An 18,564-nucleotide genomic window follows, 5' to 3' on the forward strand; every position below is an offset into this window, starting at 1 on the left:
TGTGAACAATGACAATAAAACCTCAGGCTCAAACTAGAACAGGACCAACTCCTTTTCCTCAACCACCAGAATTGTTATCACTTGAGCTGACAGTTTCCCTGATTCTGAATTGCAGACTTTTTTTTTTTGCTTCAAGATCTCACGACCTCATTTGAGCTCCACTGAGCTCATCGGCGTGTGTTGCAGAACAAGAGATGAAACCAGACAGTCGAGCCAGAGACGAAGAGTTGGAGGAAGATGATGAGAAGAGGCAATAGGATGAATAAAACCAAGGGGGTGGTGGAAGAGAAACTCATCTGTGGCAGATTCTGAGCAGGCTCTTCATGAACTTTTGACACTTGATAGATTATTATGGAAGACGCTGCTCATCATCGAGGTCAAGAAGTGAAAAATAATACATTTATAATATATATATATATATATATATATACTGCCTGATAAACTTCACTTGGAAGTTATATTATTCATTAAAATATTGAGTACTCTTTCACAAATTGAATGAGGAAAAGAAAAAAAAACTGTGGAAGCTATGACTGGTGCGTACCTGCTGATAGGGATTGGACAGTGTTTGGTTGCAGTAAAGGTAATAGTGAACGATATCTGTGAAAAGAAGGAGAAATCAAATTCATTACAAATTCAAACACGTTTCAGACCAAATCGCAGCTATGAACACTTGCAAAACTAACTCACCAGGACCGATGAGTCCCCTTGTTTTGCTCATGATGAACTTGTCGGGTGCGATACAGAAATCACTGGTGCCCTGAAACATGACAGCAAATTAAAATCGTTTTTTTCGATGAGATGAGGTGTTCATAACTCTCAAAACTAAATAGTGAATTTAACAGTTAGACTCTCACCACAGCAGCGGCAAGATCAACTCCCAGGGATGCCCAACTAAGAATCAACGTCAAAACTCCAAAGACCATCATCCTGTGGAGACACAAAGAGAAACAAGGTTCAGCAAATTGAAAGTGCACTCGAGGCACAAACGCATCTTTGCCGATCCGTGCATTTTGCTTCAGGACACACACCAATAACTGCATATAGGTTAGAGTCAAATGAGCTTGTCAGTTCAAGTTCTCTGTCTGAGCTAGTTCTTTGGACAGTTTCTGACTCTTTCACTTCCTCTCAGTTGTGACCCAGAAACCAGCCACCAACAGCCGTGCCAGAACATGCCCACAGTGATTTAAATCAAGAGGTAGGTAAAATTCTGTTCAGGAAATGTACAATTTCACAAATGGATACGCAGTAATGTCTGTGATGTGCGTACCACACAACTTTCTCCAACTTATCCACTCTCAAAGTGACTTTTTAACAGAACATTTAAGGTAAGCCTGTCTTCTGAACTGCAAGTGCAGATGGTCTGTGAGATAAAGGACAGGCAGATAAACTAAGCATACAGGCAGCCTCAGAGACAAAGTGACTTCCTGAGACTAATAAAGAACGTAAAAACCACTCAAGAGACAAAGCAAGAGGCAAGCAGCCATAAAAAAGGAAAACAGAGAAAGAGCAGCCTCGCTGCAGGACAAGGACAAATGACTGACGGAGTAAAAGACAGACAAGCTACGGAAGAGACAGAACAGTAAGTTTGGAAAAAAATATTATTTAATGATAAAAAAAAAACAAAAAAAAAAAACACACACTCAAAGAACTTAAAAACGCCATGTTTGAAGTAAGTGTTCATCAACTGTGATAGCAAGACAGCACTGCACTTTTCTTGATGTCAGGACCCCTGATGTCATGTAAGCTTGTACACGAAGACCACAAAGGACTACACGATAAATGACTCACCGTGCTGGATGTTCCAAGGCACTGACTGACTTTGTGGAGGGACAATTAAACCGTGGCAAACTTGTGTATTGGCCCTTCATGCAGTTACGAAGGCTCAGTGGGTTGAGTTTGTTTTTGAAGGTGGCGGCAAACACCAACAGGTTTTGCGCAGAACCGCTCATGCTCAATCAAGGAGCTTTTTCAAAGACTCTTTATCTTAGATGTCCTTCAGAATTGCTGAGTCTGTAATTTATGAACTCCTCTTGTACAAACAAAACTGTGAACTTTATATTGTTCACGGCAAGAACGATAAATGCACCAACGGTGATGATCATGCCTCAAATGAAGATCTCAGATGGGAGTGTGATGCCACTTGGTGATACTGTTGTCTAACTGGACTGGTCTTGCCAAGATGTCCTTAGTCAGTTTAATTTTTAATAACAGGTTCATTTAAGTGCTTTAATTGATGTAGTGCTGATTGCGATCATTTGAAATGGGACAAAGTCGCAGGCACAGCTCACCCCCCCATGTTTGCAATGCTTGTCAGTCAGACAGAGCAGTTAGACTGAGGCAGCTATTTTATAAACTTCAACTTGATAAAACTCTGAAGTTAGAAACACTTAAAACTTGATTTTAATGCAAAGAAACAGTGGTGGAAAAAAAGTTTCCGGACACCACATGCATTCAACTGTGTGCTAGTGGCAGGACTACTAGATGTTGTTATTTCTTTTTTGTTCAGTTTTAAACACATTCTCTGTTAATGTTGACTTTGATACAATCAACATACAATGTTAGAATGTCAAACTGTCAAGAATTTAGTTTTCTTATATTTTTTTGTAACCAGTAAACAAACCAAAAAGAGCTGTATTCATTTGTGTATATTATGCACAAGTAAATCCAGCTCCACCTTTTGAAACACAAAAACATTTTTTTATGATAATACAGTGTCAAATTTGAAGGGTGTCCGAAATCTTTATTTCCACCACTGTAAGCGAGATTTGACTAGTGAAGCAAAAACTCACAATAAGGCCCAATCCATTTATTTGTTCCATTCAGTTTATTCTTGCCGTCTTGTTTTGCAAGCATTTCCCCAACATATTTATCGCCCGCAGGACATTGCTCATGTTCATTATTCTAGTAATTCTTCATATCTGTTTGCTCAGGCATCCTTTCAATTACGCACGTCAGTTTTTTTGCCCACACTGATGGTTTTCGGTTTCTATTTTCTGATGCTTTGTCAGCTTCATCACATTTGACACGGACATGCTTTTGTTGTCTGTTTTTTACGTGGCATCCATTATTAACGACAAAAGGCTGAAAATAAACGCTTCAATATTATATGAGCTTAGACCCCCGAGAGGAACCTAGAGGCGCCTGCAGCTCGAAAAGGACGAACACGGAGAATGTGTTGAATTAAAATGTCTGTTTTTGTAGGTACAGTCAGTAGTCTTTTTGTGACGGGTTTTTGTGACAGTGACAAATGCCTACACCATTTCAATGCAACCTCATGTCCCTCTAGTCTGAAGTCATATAGAATTTATACACAATAAAACAAAAGTGTATGCAGTTATATTAAATTGAAGACACTCGTGGAGCCTATTTCTCCTGCTTATGTGCAGACTTGACTCACATCTCTTAGTCAAACACGACCCACGCACCGAGCAGCCAAGAGGCACAGATACACACTGACACATATAAGGAGTGCGTACTTTGTTTCCTACACACAGATCTGCATAAATATACTAAAAACAGCAACACAGCAACACCCAACAACCACATGAACAGTGACTCATGGAACTAACAAAAACAGACAGAAGAGTCAAAGCGTCTCTGACTAGCGTTATTACACATATACAGGTGCACACACACGCGCACATAGAGAGTCAGCATCAGATGTCGCCATGGCAATGATAAGGGCACCAGCATGTTATATCACCGTGGTAACCAAGGGGAAGCGATCGTGAGCAAACATGTTCCTTACGTAGTGAGCAGCCAGCGCGACTGCTTGGCCAGACCCAGACACGCCAGCAGACAGATGATCAGATCCAGGATCAGCAAGAGCAGGTAACTCAGCCACCTGTGGACAGGCCAGAAGACACATAAGTCACAGATGGAAGTTTAAGTTCATCACTGTGTTTTCATGTGTGTGAGATTCTGTGTTACATATGTGATTGTGAGCCATTGTCTACTTACGCTTGTAATGTGTGTTTTTCTGGGGCGTTAAATCTCAACTACTGACAATGAATCAACTCAAATGAAAACCATCTGAACAGAACAATGTCCTCTTTCTCCTCCATTTCTCTCTGTCACTGCAGGTCGCTTTCATCACCATTCTCCTCCATATTTCTTCCTCCTACTCCTCATCATCATCATCAATCTTTCATTTCTTCATTCTTCCTCCAGCACCAGAGAAATGCTTCCCTCATCCTTCACATTCTTCATCAATGCTCCATTTTTCCGCGCTGTTTTCATCACATCCCTTTCAGGCTATAATGATTGAAACCTTACTATGTTCGATTCAGTTACAGTATTACTAGAAAAAAAAGTAATTTCGTCTTTAACTGAGTGGTTGAGACACAAACTGAACATTTTAACATGGAATTACGGAGACACAAATTACAAGAAAGTGACTGATAACCAAAAATCGAGCCCTTGTGTGTCAACAGGAATGAAAGACACATTTTAATAGAATGAAAAAAAAGTACACACACACACACGCACACGCACACGCACACGCACACACACACATATATATACACTCACACAAAGAGAGAGAGAGAGACAGCGAAGGAATAATTTAACAGTCAATTCATCTCAAAAACATAATTAAATGAAGATGTAAAACTGTTTGCAGCATATTTCTATTTAACAGCTTCATTTTTTTAGTTTTAGATTTTTCTCTGCATAAGCACAACATACACACAATAAATAGTTATAAATAAATAAATAAATAAATTTAATCAATGATCTCAAGCACATTAACTGTTAATTGTGTTTGTAAATGAACAAAATGGAGCTCACAACCAATGTTTTGATAAAATAGTCACTTTGACTGGACATTCGTCCGACTGAACACTGACATATCAGCACACACCAGCATGCTTGCTGGTCTCTAGGAGATCACCTAAGTAGGCGCTACACACACACTCATGCAGGAAACATCCTTTGATGTATTTGGGTCAGAACTTACACTGTAAAAATGATCACATTGTGTAAAAAAAAAAAAGCTCAGTGATGAGGAGGAAAAATGAAGTTATGACACGTGGATTTACATTTGAACGTGGTAAAGCGTCATCAGGTTAATTTAACACTTATTTATACATTAATAACACTGTAGTACATTTACAAAAATAATCCCAGTTTCACTTCAAACTATTTATAAATGATTAGATTAAATCACTGGTCAAATTGTTGTCGAAATGACTTTTATTCCATGCGTCTTCAAGTTATTGTTGGGTGTGTAATGATGATTATTTAATATTTCATGTTATAATAATAATAACACAAATTGCAAATATTTACTGTAACAAGTTTATTTATAAAACAATATATTGTTAATGCTTGCTCTGCCATTTTTGTGGAAGACAGACATGACGTGGGAAGCATTTGGCCATTGTGTGAAGTTGAAGCAGAGAAGAGAAACATGTCAAATGTTTTAAATGAAGAAAATATTGAGAAGTTAAGACGCTGGATCAAAGCCAGGATGGTGCCAAGAATGGATTATTGCTAAACGTCTGGTCATGAGGTTCACCTCCTACCTGTAGTATTCGATGTTGGCGGTCTGGTCAGCAATGGCAGCCAGGTCCATCTGGGCCTCTTCCCAGTCCGGCAAACCAATTAGCTGCTTGATGACGTTGTCGGCCATCTGCTGCATGAACTGCAGCGTCTGTATGTAGTCACCACGAGTGGCCAGGATCTCGTCTAGTCGAGCTAAGTGCTGGTGCAGCCCAGTCCTCATGCTGCCCATTGTACCGCTCACCTGCAGGGGAGACATCAGTATGAAACCATAACAGAGCAACATTGACCTGTCACTGGAAAAATTGTGTAACTAAGCCTCACATAGTCGGACTACAGTCAGTAATGTCACATAGAGTCTGGTACATCAAATCTCGATGTGTTCAAGACAAGAGAGGTGCTACAGCCGCACACATTCTACACATGGGGTGAGCAATCCAATCCTCAAAGGGCCACAGTGTTACAGCTTAATCCATAAAACTGACTAGGCCCATAGCAGTGGTGAGCAAGATACTCAGAGTACGATGGGGGGGTACAGTATTGGAAGATGTGAGTCAAGTCAGCAGAAGATCCAACCTCTGAAGCAGCACCCCGCAGGTGGAGAAGAGTGACAACTGATCAGGAGAGCAATCTCAACACATGTGGGTTAAAGTTTCCTACGGGCTCACAACAGCTTATAGTTAAGTAAGAGGGTTGGCTGCGACAGGAAATTCAAAAAAGATATGCCCCCTGTTATTTGAGCCTTGCACATCAACCCAGCACTACATCTAAAATTAAACCGAGAGCGTGAAACCAACTCGACACAAACCTGTAATTAATTCTGCTTATTGACTGCACAAACACATCTACACAATCACAACCTCTTTTCTGTGGCTCGATAATCCCTCACTTTCCTGGAGGGACTTCGTGTTCGGGTGGAATCGACATTTAAAGAGAAAGCCTGCTGCTGGAGAATTAAAAGGCCAATAAATGCTTTTGCTCAGCTGCAGGAACTTGGCATTTAAGCAGCAGTAAGGAACGGCATTGTCTGTCAGCAGGATGTTGCTAGGGGGAGTAATTAGTTGTGTTATTTATTGTGTAGCCCTGACTTAACTGTGAGAAGGAGAGTGAATACAGAAAAAAAAAATCTCACAGCCAACTTTTACCAAAAAACAGCCATTGACATTTCCTTCAAGATGTAGAAGGGTCTTGTTTTGTTTTTCCGTGAATAAAAACTTAGCCAAGTTAGTCAATGTAGATTGTCATGTGAAAGAACAATATATTAATAAAGACTACGATCATCGGATCGATGCCACGTGGCATTGACACGAAGCCCAGGATAAATAAAGCAACGCTTCACACAAAGAAAGTTGCACTGAATTGACATGTTTTTGGTCGTGAGGTGATGGACATGCTTTTATCTTTCCGTTAGACCTGGTGTGAATGTTCAGCAGTTTGTACTGCCAAAGCTACACTAACTGTAACCTGGGTGAGTTTAAGCAAAACAAGACATTTATTGAAACACAATAGTACAATTGGAGAGCAGTCATCAGGCCCTGTGTGCACAGAATCCAGTGAGGCCCTAATTCTCAGAGCTCAGAACGCAACGATAAAGACATACGAACTGAAGCAAATTCCTTCTGTAGCTTCATGACTTGAACACACTTCTTCTATGAGCCCATATCAGGGACCCATCCTGTCCTCCCTAGTTCCTTTCTGCCACCCTGCAGGTGGTTCCCATACTCATAGAAGGTCATCATAGAAACAGTGTCAACACCAAATCATCAACAGAAACCAGAACTCTGAGTAAAATGTGAATAAAGTGAATAATGAAAAATCTTTTTTTTTAGTCAGAACAGGCAGCAACAGCCAGGTGTGCCCGAACTTGTCCTCTGCAGGAAGCATTTCGTAGACATTTTCACGGACAGGCGCTACCCTAATACTTGACCACAACAACAAGGAAGACAATCGAGGGGCCAGAGCAAGGAGACAAAAAAAACGGCACACCTTCATTCAGTCCATGATCACATGGTTTTGCATTTACATATGGAAAAATAAATGGCATCATTAATTTGAACAAGGTAACAAAGAGCCATGAATCACTGTGTCTGATGGTTTATTCATCAAATTGAGATTTCTCAGCAAGGTCCAACAAGCTGAAATACATAACTTAAAAATGCAGAGGCATAAAAATGTACGTCTTGTGCTTTGTCGAAATTGGAGGGAATTTGACATTGATTGACAACATTGACTATCTCTCATGGCACACCGGATGATTAGCTAGCTAACTAAATACAACTATTTATTGTCTTACTGTAGGGCTGAATGATAAAGGGAAAAAACAGACAAAAGACAATATTGCGATTGCGATTCAGCTTGCAATTTGTTTTCAACATTATTCACTAAACAACACCACTGTCAAGCAAAACATCATCAGACGGATCAGATTTCAATATCAAGACATACGGTATATATACTGTATAGAAAATATACAAACACCAGAAGAGTGATAGTTACAGATGGGGCAATACCAGCGCAATACCAACATCAGGAAGAAGGAACACAAAAAGGTTGAGAAGTACCAGAGGTTGAAAGAACAGCTTGAACAGATGTGGAAAGTAAAGACCACCGTAGTCCCCTTGGAGCACTCGGAGCGGTGACCCCCCAACTGGGAGAGGGGCTCCAACTGATCCCAGGAGTGACATCTGAAGCTTCAGTCCGGAAGAGTGCACTCCTAGGACTTTCCTTCTCTACCATGAAATCAGCCATTGTTTTGTGTGTAATTGTCCCAAATATTTATGACACTATTTTGTTTGTCATGTTTTTGACCCTACTTCAGGGGCAGGCAAACTGCGCCGCAAACGGCCTCAGTGGGTGCAGGTTTTGTGTTCAACCAATGAAGAGGACACCTTTTCACCAACCCGGTGTCAGCTGCATGTGATTGGTTAAACTTTGTGAGCTTGTTTGGTTGGAACAAAAACCTGCAAAACCCTATGAGGAGCGGATTGCCCACCCCTGCTCTACTTCTTATATGATCTAAGAGATTTGTGGCCCCGTAATGGAATCGCTTGTCTTTATGCAGCAATCTTTATGCGTAATGACACGGAAACACATCAACAACCCAACATCAGACTGAAACCAGTAATCTCCTTGATCAGCAGTTATCATTCACACCTCAAGGCTCAGAGGCGGAGACGGTAGAGATTAGCTGGCTTGCTTCAACTCGCCTGAGTCTAGATATGAGGTGGCATCAGTCAGTGACATATCATATAATGAGAGGATCTGGCGTTTCGACATTGCTCATGATGTTTTTTTTGTTGTTTTTTTTTCTTGAGGTGTTGACATTTATGTTTTTTTCAGTACTTCCTTCAGGACAACATATTTAACATTTACAATAGTTATAGTTTATAGTTATACAATATGGAATGAAAAGCAAGGTGTCGGGGAAAAATGTGAAAGATAAAAAGCAGGATTAGTGAATTTCAGTGAACACATAAAACAGCACAAAAAATAAAATGTACATGTTATCACAAATGTGATTACTATGGTAAAACTGCAACAGATTTGCACGGTTTTCTTCCCAGTGAGGATCTATTGTCTTTCTTCTGCAGTGAAACTAGGATTAAAATTGAATGTAATCGCTGGAGCATAAAATGGCCTACAGGTCTGAAGTACCATCCCTTCACTCCAAAGGCTGCTACATCTCTTGAAAAATATATTCTTCTTCACATCCGCCATTACTCAAGGACCTTGGAGCTTTCAGGAGGGAAGCCTGGAGCAGGACTTTTGCGGAGTCATTACAACAGGGATTGGATTTGGGATAAATAAGTTGTGCTATCTTTCTAGGTCTCAGAAAGGTCAAAACAAGGGATGATAGAAAACAGGTCTGGTTGCAGAAACAGAGGCGAAACTGAAATCTGTTTTCTCAGGTCATCCTGGTGAAGTCAAGAAAGCGTAAGGAAGTTGGCGCTGGACTCCATTAGTCAGACCTCAAATGGATCCCAAATCCCAAGCACATTGCTTTTGCATTAGCAGTAAGAGAAAAGAAAGAAACAAAGGCCTTGCAAAAATTACACTTATGTACCCAATATTTTTAACTTCTATCTAGTGCCAGCCAAATGATGCATTTCCATCAGATGTCCTGGTTCTCTTTGTTTATACTTGCAATGGAGGCACAACAATGGGATATAGAAAGGCAAAAGAGGTACAATTTTAAGTAATAAACAGCAATAGAAGGGACAATAAATTGCTTTGTGCTAATATAAGTGGGAGTATGGGGAACCAGCTCTGAAGGAGTTGGATTATTGGTGGTGTACATTCAAGTAAGTTTTGATTCTTGTACTCTTGACCACATAAATTATTACCTGGCTTTCAGAAACATCATATGAAGGTGCAGTTAAGAGACTAGAAAAAACAACAACAAAGAAACAATAATAATCGTGGGCAAAGGCGACAGTCCAACTTCCATTTTCTCCAGCTCCACATGAGGGTTTACTGTGGTTAACTGAGAGAATTATGCCAGAAAAGTTTTGTTCAACCTCTTGAACAAGGATGGAAGGGAAACAAGCTGTTCTATGGAGAGCAAAGACTCAAGTCACAACAAGAAGAGCACTTCTCAGGCTGTCTCCTGGTACCTTCTTTGAGTACACCAAATGAGGAGATGCTTTGGAATATGTTGATGATGATGATGACGGTAGTAGTGGCGCAAGTTAATTCAGTGCAGGATGAAATGGACGGACTTTCTCACAGGATCCACCTCCAAACAATAGATATTATGAAGAGAGCCATCAAGCCTAAAATGTCACAACAATCCCAGGGCAGCCAAGCAATCTGGTTGGCCATCATCCAAATCCAAAACGTCACTTTAAGAGACAACAATGAAGGTGTTTGTTCATAAACATCATACAGGCCAGACTGGAACGAATCAAAGGCTCAATAGTTGTGCAGAAGAACTGATAATGAGCTCCACTTCCTCTCTCCACACTGTTATTGACTCCCACAGTCTTTAGAGTCGAGTGAAAAAGCGTCTGAGTGGTTCAAAGGTCAGCGAGGCCTTCGCCTTCGCCGTGGATTTTAATCCTGCCAATCAGATGGGGTAACATTGCTCCTCGCCAGTCCCGTCTTTGTTTCCCCTGCTCATGCTTGATTAGATTGGAGGGGGGGGAGGTGACTGGGAACTGGGGAGACACACTGGGCTTTTTGTCTTGTCTGACAAGTTCAGTCTTTAACAGTCCTGAGCTGCGTTCAACAAAATCGCTCATGCAACCACACGCAACACAACACATGGGCATACGGCGTTCAAATGAAGCCGCATAATGATGCGCTCGGTTGGGTTCACGCATCCAGTTGCCTCGACCAGTGGTGAGCGTGCCAATGACAGTGATAATGAACTCACTGCCCCCCTAACCTTCAATGGTGGAGCTTGACAGTGATCACAGTCAACTTCAAAAACCATTTCACTTAATCCCTGGAGACAAACTGACAGTGTACTAGGGAAATGTGGTTCCAATGTGCCGAGACTGAGCCATCGACAGTCTTCAAATCTGTTTAGTGCTGACTGGTGATGCCTGCCCAGACGATTGCACCTCCTCCACCAAAGCCAACCCTCGAGAGCATGTTGACCTTGGTTTCTGGCTCAACTTGCCTCCTCTAGCAACAATGACGGCACACTCATCATTGTGTGCTGCTGCATTGTCCAGGTCACATGGCCTGGTAATCCCCTGCTCACAGCAGTGTCTTGGTGTCAGTCCTTCCGGACAGTCAACTACCACGGTCGTCTGGCATGGAAGCCAAAGTCGTTCAGTCAGTTGCGAATGGTTTGTCTGGAAAACCTAGTACCCCTCACGTGCCGTAAATGGCCTGCAGCTGTGAGGGAGTTGCATAGTGCTGTCTGACTGCATAGGTCCTTAGGGACCGGTGCATCACTAGGGAGGGTTCCACTCCTGGGTCTGTCACAAACACTGCCTGTTGTTCTGTGTCTTGCTGCAAGTCTACTGATGGCACTTTGAGACACACCAAGTTCACGGGCAACATCTGACTGCCTGCTACCAACACGCAGGCGCGCTATTTCCAGGTAGCGCCACTTGTCTGTCAAGTAATGTCACGTGTTCATAGCTGCTTGAATGATGAACAGGAAATGATTTACTGACAAATTTCAACCCCAGAATTGTGAAACGATGCCACATTGAAAAGGGTTGTCCTATTGTATTGTTTGGTATTGGCCTCAATATTTAGAGTGCACTGTACACAGTGAGACCATTACATGGAAAACACAAAATGAAGTACGTCTATCAACCCAAAACAATTGCCGTCCTATCACAAAAATCACTGAAGTGTGACAAACACAGAACGTATGAAACCCACTGAGGACCTCACAATACCCCTAACCTATTGTGAGTAATGTATCTGTTCTAAATGTAACGTAAAGGAAGACTTATCATAGAGTGGCCAGAGAGTAGAGTGTTTTCCTCACGTAAACATTTGTTCCTACAACAACCCAACGTAACAGACACGACGCAGTGAAGAACATTCTTTAGAAAAACCTCAGAGGCACTGAATGCTCAAAAACACGCTAAAAGCAGTAGATTGGTAATGCATGCCCTAAAGAACAGCACAACAACATTGAAACATCACACAGAACTACAGTACTTGCGTGTATCACCAGCAGCATTTACCCGTAGCCATTTCTCTCTCTTGTTTTTCCTTTTTTCTGAATAAACCATTGTTCAATCACAGTCATTGGGACTCTAGATTTCTAGAATTGTTACCTCTCTACCATCAATCATCTTTCTTCGTTCTTTTAATCCAGGTAATAGAGCTGTTATTGCGAGTTACGTTTAACAACAAATTGACAATGACATAATAAACTGGCTAAGCCCCCGAGATTCTCACGTTTTTATCCATGGTCAACTGCTGCATCCCCCACAGTGGTTGACCATGGACCTTAGACGGTCCACACCAACAAAGGAGTAATATGAGTTTTCATAAACGTTTTCAAAAAGTTGCTAATCAGTTGTTCACATCTAGACACGGCGTTCTGAACTGGATATCGTCTGGAGCCGATTTTAACAAAGTTTGTTTTGTCTTATGCGAATGCTTGCATGAAGATCTGAAACATTTAGGTGTGACAAACAAACCAAAAAAATAGAGACACCTCAATATGCTTCAGCAACATGTATGTTGTGGCCACTGTGAAGTCTGTTAGCTTGCAAAGGATAGCACAATTTGCAAAGAGCAAAGTGCAACAACAACAACAAAAAGAACTATTTATGCAGGAAGAAGTCGGAAACACTTGGGGTAAGAGTCTGGAAAAATTAATTTGTGTTCAGCCGTAAAAGGACAAGCACGCAAGCATGGAAAGACTGTTAAACTGAGCTAAATTAAATCCTCCAGGCAAGTGGGAAATTTACTCCAAGTGATTGTTTTTGCGATTGTAAAGGGAACAAATTAGAGTCAAAACACTGATAATGGAGTGTGGCAATAAAACAGTCACATCAGTTGCGATTTCACTACTTTGGAAAGTCAATATTTGTATATATGCAGGTGAAGTAAACAATGAAATTGAAGGGTGTCTTCCAAGCCGTCTGGTATTGCAGAATGCAGAGGCTCCTAAGTAAAGACAGGAGATGGCTGTAAGAAGTATGTGATAGAGACTGAATATAATGTATGACAGCTGTCTAGTGGTGCCGAAACTACGCAATTCGCTCAAATAGTATGCAACTCAGTTCATATGTTACTGTGACATTTTGCTCGAAGTACACTTTGAAGTATAAAATCACCATAATTCGAGGATGAAGTACATAAAGACGACAGTAAGGTTTGTGTCACCAAATTAGTAATGCTGTTAAAATACGTGTCTAAATGATTTTGCATGGAAGTCAGAGAAGTCGAAAATAAAAGATAGCTCAAACATTGGTACATCAAGTAATAAGAGATAGAAAACACTCACCAAGCTCTCCACGCCACCGAGCGAGTGGTTAGCGTTGTACAAAGAGTAGGTCACCTGGTAGATGCCATCGTTCGTCTCACTGTTGCCATAGAAGCCGACGCCCACCGCAATGCTGCAGGGAAACAACAACAGTGAGGCCAAAGTCTGCAGCTGAGAATGAAATTTTCATCACTCCGTTTTTCTACTTTCTTAATATTCACAGCTTGGACACGCTCTGCAGTGGGCGTAAATATCAAAATGAAAGAGGTTCAAAATGAGACTGTGTGTGACTAAAGCACAAACTGGTCCGGTCGCTGACCTCAGTATTAGATCAAATCCAATCATAATATATTCTTTAATACAGCTTTCAGACCGTTAATATGCTACGAGTGCGTCCCGACTTGTGAGTAGTCGAAATCTCATCAGACCATACAAGCAAGGTCACATGACCTGATTTTATTTCGGTAATCATCTGCTCTTCCTTTACCCCATTTTCATTCTCGTGGCTTCTTGCTCACTGAATGTCTTCCCCCATCAGTCCTTCTCTTCTCTCCTTTCCATACAAACATTCATCATAGCTCACCTCTCACGCAGCAGAGCATCTCCCCTCCCCAAGTACCTCTCATACCTTTTTCTCACTCATCACTTGTCCGCGCTTAACCTCTGTCCCACCATTCTCCCACATCTCACTCTTTCCATCTGTCTCCTACTCTCATCGACCACCACCTCCTTCAACTGCTCTAGTTCACCCACTAAGTGGCGGCCTCTTTATTGCCTCATTCCATGTTGCTGTCCTTCCCTCCAGCGCTCTCTTTTTTACCCACTCCAAGAGTCTTTTAATTCCTTTAAAAATTGCATTGGTCTGTATTCAATGGAACAACATGGCCACCACCTTCTTTGGCTAATTCCATTCAATGAGTGACAGCAGTATCAGACACAGATCGACCACAGCCCTCATTTTCGATACGAAGGTAAAGACATGGGTCACAACACTTCGAACCAGAAAGTGAAACACACATGACCATGGAGGACCCTGTCGACTTAGTGGGAAATCCATCACATAGTCCAGTCAACCATGACCTCTAAATCCTGCTTGGCCTCAAGACACGACAGTAGTGTGACTGTTTACACAACAGGTGTTCCTAATCTGCACTGCTGTAATTACTACCACTCTATAGCGCCCCCAGCTTTTCAACTCTGGACTAGATGCTAAATAGAGACGGCTGCGGGACAACGGGAGGGTAAAAAGGAGTGAAAGATGAATAACGTGGGGGAGAATGTGAGCTGACAGAGACAGACAGAGTCTAGAAGAAGACTTGACAGTTTCCCAGAGGTGTGTACAACACACACAATGTGAACAGACAAGTAAACAAATGTTTGCTGCTCCATCTCAGTCCTGAATAAAGATTCATAATTCTATTGTCTTGTTGGGTGAGAATAAATCTCAAGTAAAATGGAAATGATCATGATAATGATCAAAACAACTGCACCGATGAAGAGAAATGAACACTGCAAAACTATAATCCTCCGTCAAAGTGCCATTATTAACATGCACAGTCATTTGATCACAGTACTGCACCACTAATGTTATCACATCCACACTAAAAATATAGTTGTCACCCTTTGAAAAAAATATATATCTGGTTATCACACTGATTGTAGCTTTATTTCATATCGTATTATAATCTGAAAAATATCACTTTTTATGATACTGGGAGATTTTTTTGCACCAAACATGAAAAGATACAATAAAAAAGGTAAATTCTAATTCAGATAGAGCTGTTTATACAAACCCATGGGTAAAAATTACAAGCCATTCCTAATCAATATATATTTTTTTAATTCTCAACACTTCATTCTAGTCACTCAATAGACATCGGGTTGCACGCGGCACCCTAAGCACCCACTTAGCTTGTCGAATTGATAACTAGGTTGGTTAGCACCTGACAAGTGAAGGAGGAAGGAATGTGACCAATATGCACTATATAAATGTTAAACTTCAGTGATGTAGACATGCTACTTGAGATACAAAGGCATTTAGGCAACACAGGCCAATGCAATGACTTCATCTCCATGCATTAAGTATGTCGTTGTGGCTGGGCGTTTCACTTAGTTTACAGACAGCATGGCACTTCCACTATTTTACTGTGTTACACTAGCATGTTGCCATGCCATCACCTCGTAAACTAGCTTTGAAGATACCAAAGAGTGACTACCCCAAAGATGATTCATTTTGAGCTCTTCTAAATGTACGTCCCCTCTTTTTATTACATTAGAATTTGAGAAGAAAACAACCGCATAATTGACAATGACGCTGCCTAGGACAATAATGTAATAAAAGTGTTGACATCACATGTCTGAGGGATTTAATTATCCAACATGTGGGGCGCGCATTGAGGCACTTAATTTGCACGTGGAACTGGTAACCTAAGTGCTGATGCAAGTATAGCGTTGCACTGGACAGAAGAAAAACCAATTCATGTCTAATTCAGGCTGCAAGACACCAACTGTTGGACAGGATTAACGCAGACACAAAGACAAGTTTTATGCTACTTTGTCTTCACGACGTCAGATGCATTACAACTCAACAAATAAGATGCACATTTCACATGACGGGTAAAAGAAGCTCACACATGCATAGAACAGAGATGAGATGCAGTCAAAAGCTCAGCATGGCTTGAAAACAAGCTGACGTTTTAAAGATCACTGTTTGTCCAAGCTCCATCTGACAACATAATAAGACACCAGCTTCTGAATCCAAATATGTGAATCAGGCAGACGAGTCTGCGCCGCTGCCGGGCACCCAGGACACAAAGTGAAGATTCGCCGAGGAATACCTAACCACCATTAGTGAGAGAGGAAGACTGGGTGTGTTAGTCAAGTGTGCTTTTGTGATGGTTTCTCACCAGGTGACGAGTCCGGCTGCCACTGCAGTCCACGTGACACAGCAGGAGTTTGTCTTCTTGGTCTCCTCCTCTTCATCTTTGCGACAGCAGCAGAGGCAGCTCAGGTATACGGCCAAACCCAACAGGTTGATGCCCAGACCTGCCGCAGCCACGCAGACCAGGAAGATCAGGGACTAAAGAGAGACAATTGTTTTTGGTCAAGATGTGCTGTGAACATTTGAAATCAGATGAATCATTAATGTGTCCAAGTGACAGTCCAAGTGAAAAGTTAATACGTTGAAAAAGTCTATCTTGCAGGTACAACATAGATACTATAGTATTATAAGGATATATGGATTTTATCTGGATTTTGCCAAATTGTTGATGATGGCTGAACAGTATAGGAGCATCTTATGACTATTAAAGCTATGAAAAGCAGTTTGGTGAGAAAACTGTCAGCAATGACCACAGTAACATACAGATTATTGAAATGTTGATTGTCGCGACAAAGATTTAATTCAATTTTTTATTTCTATTTTAGTTATGCACCTTAAATTTGTCATTTGATGGAGAAACATGCCATCACCTTCATACGTTGTTCCTCAGTCCACTGTGACTGTAGAAGCAGTAGCTGATTCTCGCCTGCGTGCAGACAGATTTATCATATTCTTCATTCTCCTTTGCTTTCTAGTTCAGTTTTAATCTCTCTTCTGCTGAACAATCTGTTCTGGTGCTGCGATGTCTCTAAGTAGTGGGATTATAATCCAAAAATGGTGCTCAGTTGGCAGGATTATGTCAACGAATGCATGAAAGCAGCCATGAATCTCGATAAGTCAAATCCTCAAGAAGGCCAAATCCCACCCTGATGTCATTTCACTAAAAAAGGATCAATGTTTGCAAACATCTGCTTTACAGCGGTATAATGTGTTTAATTATGGCTACTGAAAAGTGCTCCCATAATATACTCAGGATTTACTTGACTGACAGTAAAGCTATAAATGTGGCCGCATAAATATGCTGAAATTTGCGGCAGTCTTTGGGCTTTGCCACAGGATTGATAAGTGTGGTGCACCTACTGCATCATGGATTCTTCAGGGCGATGGGTTTCTGTTTCCTCGCATCAAGCTCTTCTAAACCTAGTTCCCTAATTTAATCCCTTAAGTACAATGACCTGAATGAATGGGAACCTACAACGACTGCTGGAGAGAGGAGCAAGTGGATTTGTCTCACAGCAACACTGTGACCGTAGAGGAAAAGCGTGAAATCCTGACATTCCCAGGGACGAGGGTACAAGAGGATGTGAGGGGGTTGAGCATCATTTGAAGGCTACCTTATTTGGAACATTTGGAGCTAAAAACTGAACAGTCTACAGGTCTACTTAGGCCATCTCAGGCTGTTCCATCCCCATTAATGTGAATATTGAAGCAGAAAGAGCAGACAAATCTACATATGTAGACTATATAATGCACCACGAAGTATTTCAGACACAAAGCGTCTGGTCTAAATTGGTGTCAATGAGGTGAGAGCAGTAATTTCATGCAGAGGTGCGATTGTTGGGGGAAGGGTGGGAGAACAACAGAGAGACCACCAAGCCAACAGCATGGTGGCTCGGAGGGATGTTGTGTGAAAAGGCACTTCACTCACTCGCAAGAAGAATTAAACAGTGACAGTTTTGTGATTCTTGTCAGAGAAATATGAAGCTCGCGAGAGGTCAAATGACAAGGAACCCTTTGACAGACTATGAGACCCAAAACGACAGTGCTTCCTGGCCAGTTAAATTCAGGACTTAAGAGTTTTTTTAATGATGAATTTAATGATTTAAGACCAACTTGACAATAAATCAAAATGGTAAAAAAGAAAACACACACCACATCAATTGTACAGGGTTAGGTTGCTTGGTTGGTTGGTTGGTGAGTCAATTCTCAATGAATTTACACCCAGCCATGCGGCCCAAAGCAAATGTCTCGATCAGAAGTTGGTGTGTTCATGAACCGCGACGTGCATCTGCTCTCAGATTCCCGGTGGCAACCACTTCGTTTAGTTTATTCTGCCTTGGTGATCACGCAATGTTGCTACAAGAGTCAATCTGTCAATGATTTTTAATACATGAATGTTACCAAATATTTTTTGAAATTCGAAGCCTAACATAAAAGCATTAAAATGGTAAAACATATTTTAACCTTGTTTTTGAACCAAGTTTTTCATTGAAACAGCTGCACCACAGCTTCACCAAGACAGACTAAAAGAATGCTTGTCAGTAAAGGCACC

At 41.3% G+C, this 18,564-nt stretch overlaps 1 protein-coding gene across 2 annotated transcripts in view; it reads right to left on the reverse strand.

Moving 5' to 3' along the window:
- Window positions 1–18,564, reverse strand: part of ttyh2 (tweety family member 2) — a 32,940-nt gene that overhangs the window by 4,374 nt on the left and 10,002 nt on the right. For both annotated transcript variants that reach the window (XM_053853728.1, XM_053853729.1), the window contains exons 2-8: window positions 16,318–16,490; window positions 13,433–13,544; window positions 5,529–5,749; window positions 3,752–3,847; window positions 858–930; window positions 691–760; window positions 545–600 (exon numbers count right to left, since the gene is read on the reverse strand). In XM_053853728.1, the coding sequence (XP_053709703.1) occupies window positions 545–600; window positions 691–760; window positions 858–930; window positions 3,752–3,847; window positions 5,529–5,749; window positions 13,433–13,544; window positions 16,318–16,490 (801 nt within the window). The remainder of the gene's footprint in view (window positions 1–544; window positions 601–690; window positions 761–857; window positions 931–3,751; window positions 3,848–5,528; window positions 5,750–13,432; window positions 13,545–16,317; window positions 16,491–18,564) is intronic.

The sequence above is a fragment of the Synchiropus splendidus genome, chromosome 1 (assembly GCF_027744825.2).
Source record: "Synchiropus splendidus isolate RoL2022-P1 chromosome 1, RoL_Sspl_1.0, whole genome shotgun sequence".
Taxonomy (NCBI): domain Eukaryota; kingdom Metazoa; phylum Chordata; class Actinopteri; order Syngnathiformes; family Callionymidae; genus Synchiropus; species Synchiropus splendidus.